Source organism: Agrilus planipennis, unplaced genomic scaffold (genome assembly GCF_000699045.2).
Source record: "Agrilus planipennis isolate EAB-ADULT unplaced genomic scaffold, Apla_2.0 scaffold210, whole genome shotgun sequence".
NCBI lineage: Eukaryota > Metazoa > Arthropoda > Insecta > Coleoptera > Buprestidae > Agrilus > Agrilus planipennis.
In genome coordinates, this window is record NW_020442439.1 from 122,705 (window position 1) to 134,240 (window position 11,536).

Genomic DNA, 11,536 nt, shown 5'->3' on the forward strand with positions numbered 1-11,536 from the left:
GATGAAGCGGGTCATTTTCAAATTTTTTTTAAGTGTTATTCATACATTGAAAACCGATATTTTCTACTAAAAAACCGGTTTTCGAATTTCATAATTTTCTCCAAAAAAACCGACAAACCCTAGTTAGTACTCATGCCTCTCACTTATACCGGCAAGTTCGACCATGTTGCACGTTCAGTAAATTTTTGACAGCTACTTTGCTTGCACGTGTTTTGGCTCGTCTTAAATTCTTGCCTATTCCAAAAAATGGATCAAAGAATCTGTATCAAATTTTGTGTGAAAAACAAATTTAAGTGCGCATTCCGAATGTTGACTATGGCATGTGGTGAAGCAACGTTTATCGGTGGTACAAAATGTTTTCAGAGAGCCGAGAAGATGTGAACAATAAAGAGCGTGCCGGACGCCCGAGCACGTCAACAACAGACGAAAACATTGATGAAGTGAAGGAAATAGTATTGGTCAATCGTTGAATCACCGTTAGAGAAGTTGCTGAGGACCTAAACACATCGATTGACTCCTGTGGTGCATCATGAGTTCTTGCCACAGAGTAGAGCGGTCAATAAGGAATATTCCCTGCAAATTGTGCGCAATTTGCGCGAAACAATCAGCCAGAAACGCCCGGATTTGTGGAAGAACAAAAGTTGGCTTTTACAACATGATAACGCCCTTGCTCACAAATCGTTGCTTGTGGCCAAAAACAACACACTAATAATGCCGTAGCCACCGTATTGCCCAGATCTGTCCCTCTGTTACTTTTTCATGTTCCAGAAATTGAGAGGCCCATGAAAGGACGACGCTACGCCACGATCAAGGGGATAAAGACGACATCGAAGGAGAAGCTGAACAAAATCACAAAAAATGTTTTTTTGAAGTGCTTCGAGGATTGGAAAAAATGTTGGCACAAGTGTATAATCTGGCTGGGATTACTTTGAAGGGTACAAAATAGATATTCATGAATAAATAAACAATTTTTTGAAAAACATAAAATTCCTGATAGTTTTTGAACTAACCTCGTATGTCATTGTAAGCGTCAGGGAGAGAAACAAGGAAATTAAATATTAATTCTTAATCCTACTAGTAAACAATTGTGCGCCCCATGGCGCGCACTCAATACCTTACAATTATGTTATTCTTTTTAAAGTAAACAAATTTGATTTCTTACAGATAAATCTTAGAAACGTTAGATATATCAGCTTTCATCCTCTACATGTTCATAAACTATTTACTTAAAATGATCCTAGTACCTAGTTAGTATTATGGGAATTACTTATGTCTGCAAGCAATGACGTATTTTAAAATTTAGCGCACGCAAAAGATTGTTTTCATTTGGTTAATTTATTTATTTTTATGGTAAAGGTGTAGTTTACGTTGTTCTCCGTAAATTGTTTCCTAGTGTTACAGTGCGTTCAACAACCCAACAAAGTCAATTTGTACCATAATACACTGAAAGTCATCTAATTTTTGAAAATAAAAACTAATTATAGGCAGGTATATTGCTTTTCGTTCAGTTTGGTTTATATCGCAGTCAACTGCAAATAAACTAATTATTAAATTAATTAAAAATTTAATTTATGATCTTAGTTATAGTTTTCTGTAAACTATATAAGTTAGACGCTATATATTACTTGACTTTTTACTTCTAGTGGTTTCGGAAATAAGGTGGACATACATTTTAGCATATTTTTCAAAATATTTTTAAAATAAATTATTCAGAAATAACAAAGTAAATTATTTACATTTTTCGTGTCTTGTGGTATCCCTAAGAAATTACTTTTCTTATTAAAGACAAGATCGCCAAAGAAGTTTCAGACAAAAAAAATAGGAATTTATTTTAGTTTTTTAATGTAAGCGTGGTTTGAATTTACAATATTTTATTTTATTTTTTTTTATATGAACATTGTATGACAATAACAATTATTAATTAATTGTATTGTACATGACAAAAACAGTGTTTATTAATTTAATTTTATCGCCCACAGGGGAGCAATCTGATTTGGGGAGCTGCCTACTCATATTGTGCGTGAATGTCCCTCTTGTCTATACACATATTATACAAAAATTATTTTTTCTTCGTTTTCTTAATTTACCCCTAGGATGTGGACAATAAGTCGACTTAAATTTATAGTTTAGGACCGTAACACAATAAATAAAGAAACTTTCATATTTATATTATACATGCACACGTATACAATCGTACATTGCGTATTTTCTTATTTTTTAATTTGGAACTTTTAATTTTATCAGTAGTTAATCCCTTTATTCATACATTTTCAAATTTTCATTGAAGAATCTCGTATTAAAGGCGAAACGTCTGCAGCAGTTAGGTAGCTACTTCACCTCATCGTTAAACAGTATCGTTTGTTTTTAAATATTTTTCAATAACACGAAAAACGACATTTGATAAATAATAATATTAAACATCTAACAATGAGAAGACAGAAAACAGTTAAAAAATATTTGTAATTACCATTATTTTTTTCCATATTGTGTGATAGTTAATCCAATTTTTTATTTGAGATAAAAATACTTCCAAATCCACCAAAATCAGTTTTTTATAATAAATATATTTAAAACATTGAAATACGCAAACAACTTTACGGAATGTTAATTAGGGAATTACCCGGTATAAACAAAACTCCCGCACGCACTAAGTTGCTCTCGACAGTCACTGGGATCGATAACTATTAACTAACGGATAAAAATCGGAATATCAGAAAACCGCACGTTCTTTTGTTCTGTAACGAATAGCGCTAATAGATAATTAATCGTAAAACAAAAAAAAACATGCAAAACTCGACGATATAATCGTACAAACATGCAGTTACACTTTTAGGTATCTGTATTTGTAAACTTACAAGTTGTACTACACATAAGTGTGATAAGCGCGTCCGTAGAAACAACGCGGTAAGAGATCGGAATTGACTTCGCAACTTCTGTTCGAGTTTGTATATATATAATGGTACAAACTGGTGATGGCAGAGACGGAATTTCCATTGAAGGGAGAGGTAAAAGTGGACGCGATTAAAGCCCGCTACGTTACAGAGGAAGATCGAAACCGTTCGAGAAAACCCCAGTCATTAGTAAAATACCGGAAAGTTTCCTAGGTACTCTTTTTATACACGGTTATTCACGTTCTTCGATTTTTAAAAAGTTTTGTTGTGGAAGTGGATAAGGATCCACAAGTAGTACATTTTAAAATTATTTTCATAGTATCCAAAAAAACACAAAATGTATCAAAGCTGTGTTTTTTAATATAAACCCACTTTTATTTTTGGATTCTGTGATCAAAATAAGAGCGAGTATCATTAAGCTATACCTTACCTAAACTTTAAGGATTTTGAAAGAAATTATAAATTTTCTGTACATTGAAAAATTATTTTCATAGTATGCAAGATGACCAAAAAACACAAAACGTATCAAAGCTGTTTTTTTTATGGAACACCCTATATATTTTTGGATTCCATGATCAAAATAGGAGCGAGATTCATTAAGCTTTACCTTACCTAAACTTTTAAGGATTTTGAAATAAATTTTGAATTTTGTGTATATTTTAAAATTATTGTCATAGTATACAAGATGTCCAAAAAAACACAAAACGTATCAGTGTTTTTTTTTTTAATGGAAAACCATATATATTTTTGGATTCTGTGATCAAATGAAGAGCGAGTTTCATCAAGCTTTACCTCATCTAAACAATAAGGATTTGAAATAAATTTTGAATTTTGTGAAAATGTATTGTAACTTCTAAATTTACATGTGTTACCGCTTTTAAAACCAATTTTAAATAGCAAAACTTCCCTATAAACTGGAAAATTAAAAAACCTGCTCATTGATTAATTTTTGTATCGCAATTGAGAAAAATTAATTAAGGTATACAGGGTGTCCAAAAATCATCTTTTCACATATCCCCACAAAAGTTTCGGCATTGGCGCCAACGATTGTCAAACTTAATTCCATCGAATTCCTTTTTGTGAAGTTCTATCTCCATCTCCAACCACACCGAAAAATATGAAGCAGCGCATTACATGCATCGCAAAAGCTTTAAAAAGCCAATGTTATTGAAAACTAAAAGAGGGAATACGTTTATGTTTAGAATGAAGCGGTTTGGGTGTTCTATTTTAACTACACAAGTTAATGCCTCTTAAAGCTTGTATTTATTTAATCACAATTTTTGGACACCGTGTAAATGAAATGTTAGCTAATTTTTCACAATTATTGTGACACCAAATTTAACAACGAGCAGCTTTCAATTTAAATTTGGTTTTAAAAGCGGCAATTCATGCGGATAATTTAAAAGTTAAAATTGTTACATTTTCACAAAATTCAAAATTTTTCAAAATTCTTAAAGCATGGGTGAAGAAAACCATAATGAAACTCGCTCTTATTTTGGTCATAGAGTTCAAAAATGTAAAAATTCCATTTAAGAAAATTAAACTAATACGTTTTGTGTCTTTTGGACACCCTGTATATTACTAAAATAATTATCATGTAACATGAATCACCCTGTATACAGAACAAAAATCATATAAGTAACAAACTTCTATTCAACGAAAAACTTCCCAAGCCATAGAAATTACTTGACATTGAATGGTTTATGTTATTACACTCTATGTACCGTAACCCCATTCTCAATAGCGAAAAAATAAACAATTAGAAGATCAAAAGCATTTATTATTGGTTTGAAAATGCGTTATATGTAGCCGAAATTGATAAGAGTCGCGCTATCAACAAGTTATACGGTTAGTGCTTAGCACGTCTACCTTGTCTGTCGTAATTGTAGCAACTAATAATAAATCCGTTTTTTTATTGGTTGTAAAAATTTTCGCACGTTGTCGCGTACTTCTAAAATTTTTAATAACGCAATAAAAAATTCAGTATGCCTACCGTATTTCCCCAGTACAAAGTACGACCTACTCCGAAACTAAGCCCCATCGTCAGGATTCTAAAGGGTGATTTTAATACAAGGTGAACCAACGAAACGCAACTATTTTAAAAGATCAGAAAAAATTTATAAAATAAAACTCTGTTTCGCTAACAGAGTCATATTTTCAAGTGGAATGTTACACCTAATACCTAATGTCACCCCCATTTTTAGTTAAGGTATATATGCACTATAATTTTGCAAAATATTTAGTGTAACACTTCACTTGAACAAAAGTTACTGTGTCAACGAAACAATTGTCGCGGTCAGAATAAAAATTGTTAAAATTTACTCTCCAAACTATCTCCCACTCTGTTCAACGGTTTCCGTAGACACCACGGCACCAGCCATCAACTCCTTCGTGTTGCTGAACACATTTCCTCGCAGTCTCAACAAGCACCTTCACACACGTCCATTCTTCTGCTGGACATCCAACAGGCCCTCAATCGACTCTGGCACGAAGGTCTCATTTCCAAGCTTATCGCCCTCAAAACCCCACGGTTATTAGATCCTTTCTTTCTGGCAGAACTCTTCGTGTCCGCGTTGCCTCTGCCTTATGGCCCAGCAAACCCGTCACGGCTGGTGTCCCCCAAGGCTCCAATCTGTCACCCTTTCTATTCAACCTCTTCTGTGCAGATACGCCGTCCCACCCATCAATTCTCACTGCCCTTAATTCTGATGACATCGCCCTTGTAAATTCTACCAGAACAATTCTACAGACCTTCGCAAAAAACTTGCTATTAACGAGACCAAATCGGAAGCAAGGTTTTAGTCGGTAGGCAGTTTAGCGAATCCGACGCTACCCCCTTCAGAGGGTGTCTTTCAAAAATTTTCCCTCCTCGAGGAAAAATTAAACAAAAATAAACATGCCTATTGACTTTTTTGCAGTAACATTAAGAAAAATGTGCTTTCAGTTATGATATGCGCTTCGTCAAATCCGATACTACCCCCCCTTGAGAGGGTGTCTTTCGAAGATTTCCCCTACTCTAGGAAAAACTAAACAAAAAACATGCCTGTCGACTTTTTTTTCAATGGTATTAAGAAGAATTTGTCTTTAGTTATGATATCTGCTTAGTATCTATTAGTTTATGATAGTTGCTAAAATACAAATTTTATTATCAGGATTTGATTAGGCTCCATTTGGAATTTTTCCGTTAGGTTGTCAGTAATAAAGAAGATTAGTTGACAAAAAACTGTAATTGTCACAATTAACTTTCAGAATCAGCCGCTGGTTCGGCATCGTCAAATTTAGGATAGTGCTTTTTTGATATGAAAACACGAGCGGTATTTTTTCGGTTGTTTTTTTTTTACATAGCGAATAAAAACTCCGAATTAAACTATTTCACAGAATTTATTTATAACTACAATGACCAAACTGCGATGTATACAGTCATGCACCTCGCTATCTGCTCCGGGTATTCGTTTTCTCGTCAACAGAACAGTAAACCTTACCTTAATAAAATGCATTACAACTGTACAAAGGAATTGATAAACTAACATTTAAAGAAACTGTATATGTTCTGGCGAAAAAAGCTAATATTCGCCGATGCACATGATGAAGATACCGTGGAAAGAGAAGGTTAGAAATGAAGAGGTATTAGAAAAAGTAGGAGAGCAGAGGACTCTATGGAAGTCAATAAGAAATAGGCGAGATAGGTTAGTAGGACACCTTCTCAGGCATGATGGTCTAGTCAGAGACATATTAGATGCGGAAACGGGAGTTAAGAGGGGTAAGGGTAGATTTAGATTAGATTACTGTTCACAAATAGTTAAGGATGTGGGTTGTTCTAGTTTTAGGGAAATGCGAAGATTAGTGTGGAGGTGCGTGTTCAAGCAGTGTTAGGACTAACGACCTTATGATGATGATGATAAAAATTTCTAAGTTAATTTGTCGATTAAGCGCACTGGTATTTTATTTGTCTTCGAAGATAAAAAGTATAAAAATTATGTCGTTTTTATTATTTTCTTTGGAACTACAAACGTCAATTGGCGGATCCGGCACATTTTCTACGAACCATCTGGGTAATTCAACCAGAGCAAAAAAGAAATAAAAAAACAGTAGTAGTAATAATTATAACTAAACTGTACACATTAAATCAATTCAATTTCAAAGTTTAAATTCTAATGAGATCACAAGATCAATATCGTCAGTTTCTGGCACTCATTTATCTGGTATCCCACTATCAGATGGATCTTTAATTCTGACTACGCGTTTGTTTGTAGATTTTTAGACCTGTATGTTTTGATAATAAGAAGGAAAGTAATTTACTTACCTATATAACTTTATTTGTATGTATCAGTCATCATACCTAATTAATATGGAAGTATTGAAAGTATTTAGTAATGTCATTTAAATTGATTAGCCAATAACGAAGCGTCTTCACACGAAAATCGGTTTGTTGACATGGAGATAATAGAGACTTAACTATAATTTCGGCCCCTCAGTACAGATCGAAACGGAAGACTTACATCTATTAGCTTATTGCAATAATAAATCAGGATAGTATTGTCGTACATAACAAACAACACTTTCTAACAAATAATCAGTGAAACGTCCATGTTTCTTATCGTTGGGTTTTGTAATTTAAACCCGCAGTTTTTGGTCCACATGCAATTGCTTCTAATTGCATAATTACAAATGTATAAACTAATAAACATTAAAAAAAAAACATAAAAATATCACTCCTGAAAACCTCCTATTCATAAAACCCTGCCCAAAGGCAGCAGGTATAAGATGAGTTAAGTCTAATTTTTCCTCTGAAGGGTCAATCAGTGGTAGTGGTAGTTCATCATGAAATGAATCGGGTGTTCTGCAAAAAATGTTTACTCACTTGATACTTAACGTTAAAAAGGTCCTACTCCTTGGAAGCAATCTTGTCTACATAGAACCTCGTTGGAGCTATCGATTTTCGATAACTGATTTTCAATACTAGCAAATAAGGGTGTAGAGAAGAGAAGGGTGGGTTTTACTAATTGGTGCACAGAACCCCTCACGCGGCTCAGTTTAATAATTATAAATTTATAAAGGGTACATTTTAGTAATGAGGTCGCAAAAATACAAATACTTATANTAATTAAAAAATAATGAGGACAGGCTAAACTAACCCTAACCAAACATTGAAGATGAACATAATCTTAAAAGAAAACTATGGGGATTTATGGCTAAACTAACCATAACCTAACATTGAAGATGAACATAACCTTAAAAGAAAACTATGGGGATTTTAGAAGTCATGCTGCTATTAATTTAAGTTAGTTTGACTTGAAAATGAATGAAGATTTTAATTTTTTTATAACGTTGCGAAGTTCTTTTTTTTTAATCGTCTTTTTAATCAGTGTACCTACCTATGACAGCTTAAAAAATTTAAATATCACTTTCGATTATAAAATTGCTCCAGCTGCATCTTTTATTTTTAATGAGTTATTAATTTTCTAAACATTTTGACAAAAAGTACATTATGTAAAACAATATATGGAACCTTTGATAATAATTTTATAATTAAAAATAATGAGGACAGGCTAAACTAACCATAACCTAACATTCAAGATGAACATAACCTTAAAAGAAAACTGTGGAGCGTTTGAAAGTCAGGCTATTATTAATTTAGGTTGTTTTGATTTGAAAATGGATAAAAATTTTTCTCTCTGATTTAATAATTAATTCGACGAAGAGTTTTCGATTATTTCGCTTCAATTAATAACTTACTAAAACCTATATAAACCGAGTTGAAAGAAGTTCATGAGGCATCTACACTTGCCCTTAAGATCATATATTACTACATGAATGTGGTCGTAAAAGAGCTGTAGAAGCCGTACCATCTGGACTATTGTTTTTAGGGATCCACAAGACATCATCATGATCGAAAATTTAGAAATGAGTAAAACAGTGACTGGCCAACGCAGCGTTTATTGGAGCGTTTGACTAACGAATTAAAAGAGAAGCGACCAAAATTTAGAGCCCAAAAAAGTGCTTTTTCAACAGGATAATGTACCTGCACACACATCAACCGTTGCGATAGCAAAAGTGTACGAGTTGGGTTTCGAATTACTCCACAGTCCATCTTATTCTACACACTTGGCCCCGTGCGATTTGTTTCTGTTTCGTGACCTTAAAAATTGACTTAGCGGAACGAAATTTTCGACGAATGAAGAAGTTATTTGCCCTGTAGACGAATATTTTGCAGAGATGGATAAAAGTTTTTGACTGATTTTGGGTATCTAGGAAGTCAGATAAGTCAGAACGGAAGGAGTAGTAGGGATATAAAGCACAGGATAGCGCAGGGTCGTGTCGCCTTCAATAAAAAGAAGTCATTTCTATGCTCGCGCACGGTTAATTTAGAAATTCGAAAAATGATGAGGATACCGTGGATAGAGAAGGTTTTAGAAATGAAAAGGTATTCGAAACAATAGGAGAACAGAGGACTCTATGGAAGTCAACAAGAAATAGGTGAAATAGGTTAGAAGGACACCTTCTCAGACATGAAGGTCTAGTCAGAGACATATTAGAGGTAGAAACGGGAGTTAGGAGGGGTAGAGGTAGACCTAGATTAGATTTCTCTGTTGTTCTAGTTTTAGGGAAATACAAAGATTAGCTCATAATAAAAACATATGTTTATTCGGTATTTATTTATAATTTAACATTCTTTAAGAACTGCTGTTTCTTAGGAAATAATAAATTGTGTTTTAGGTAACGTAATATGTTTATAATTGTATGGGAATTCTGTTTATTAAATGATATCTGACGTATTAAACGGTAAATAAAAAACCCCGAAAAGTATGTACAGATATGCATATAGGAAATAAAAAACTTTAATCATGATCAGAAATTAATTTTTGTTACTGGTCGTTAGTGATCGATAATGATAAATACTGAAGTTTGTATTTTTGAAATTATCTACTAATGCCATTCTTTCTAATCTATTCTTTTAGTTGGTATTGTTAGGGTTTTGTATGCTATGGAGCAGACATGCAGGGGCAAGGGGGCACTGCAAGCTCATAAACATAGAAACCAAACACATTAAACCTATATACAATAACTTACAGCTATTGAACATTCGCCCCTCCTAAGAAAAATCTCTCGCTACGCCCATGTTTGTATGTATATTGAAAGACAAGTTAATTATAAGGAAAAGAACTCATTTATTAGTTGAATAAATATGACATGATCACACAAAACAGCTACTTAGGAACCTCAACTATAAAAAACAAAAAAAAAACTGATCAGTGTCTGCAACTGGCGGACCGCGGTCCAGGTCAAGACTGCAGGTTAAAAACCAGACCACCAAAATTTTTTTGAAACCTTACAAGTCATTGATTAATTTGAGTTCTTAAAGATTTATGTGTTTTAAGAAAATTAAAATACAAAATTGGTAAGGAGTATCATTTTTCTTGGACCTCGGTAAAAATTTTTAAATGTATCCGGACCCCACATAAAATATGCCCGCGCAATTTGCAAATTCAACCCCTAACGCCCCAAAAGAACCATAATTTCAAAAATAAAATATATTTTTATGACGCTTGCAAAAGTTTTTCAACTGTACCACACAAGTATTAAAAAATGTTTGCCTACTCTCTGAAGGTAGACCCCTGCAAATAAATTGTTTCTCTCTGACTACCAAATTCTCATATGATTTATACTTGCACTAGACGACTGTATAAATAATATAAAAATGCCAGTGACCGTTAAATGAATAAATAAATTAACAAGTTGCAATTCGAATAACATAAATTTGCAAATGTTTAGTAAGACCCCAAAGACACCACAACACCAGGTTAAAAAAGAGGTGCTTAGAATCCTGTGAGCCTAAGAAAATATTTATTACTCACTTTCAAGAGAAAAAGCTTTATTTGTAAATTATGGCAGTAACAATTTATTATTTAATTAAATCAAATGATCAACGGGTCGTAAACGTGTGGGATTATAAAGCGGCAGGTGACCGTGCTGACCTGAACGGGAATTTTGTATCGGGGATTTTTCAGCAACGCTTATAAACTTGTATATTTATCATATTATGCTTATATACGTATATGTATGCTGTGCACAATGATTAACATACGTATGATTTAATTTTTGGCATTATTTTTTTTTTTTAGATATGAAGAATTGTTTCCAAAAGAATTATTATTAATGTTCACTAGGCATATTAATGAAAGAGATGTTAAGAACGAACATACAGGATGTTTCATGAAAGCGTACAAAACTAATTTTATATATTTTTTATAGCGGAGCTGTTTTTTTTTTAATCGGCTTTTTAATAAGTGTACCTATCTATGACAGCTTAAAAAATTTAAATGCCACTTCTGATTATAAAATTTCCCCAGTTGTATCTTTTAGCTTTAATGACTTAATTGTCTAAACATTTTGACAAAAAAATAGTATTACCTAAAACAACATACGGAACCTTTCATAATTATGAAAGTGTTTATTCCAACAAATATTTTAAAATTTGGATTTAATTTTATAATTAAAAAATAATGAGGACAGGCTAAACTAACCATAACCTAACATTCAAGATGAACATAACCTTAAAAGAAAACTGTGGAGCGTTTGAAAGTCAGGCTATTATTAATTTAGGTTGTTTTGATTTGAAAATGGATAAAAATTTTTCTCTCTGA

The 11,536-nt window shown here is 33.0% G+C and overlaps 1 protein-coding gene across 2 annotated transcripts in view; it reads right to left on the bottom strand.

The window, feature by feature from the left end:
• Window positions 1-11,536, bottom strand: part of LOC108738882 (laccase-like) — a 73,477-nt gene that overhangs the window by 42,590 nt on the left and 19,351 nt on the right. Inside the window, exon 1 of one of the 2 annotated variants that reach the window (XM_025980330.1) lies at window positions 2,468-2,923. The exons of the other annotated variant lie outside the window; for it this stretch is intronic. Coding sequence (XP_025836115.1) covers window positions 2,468-2,483 — 16 coding nt within the window. The 5' untranslated portion in view covers window positions 2,484-2,923. Of the gene's footprint in view, window positions 1-2,467; window positions 2,924-11,536 lie in introns of those variants that run through there. 2 annotated transcript variants of the gene reach the window in all.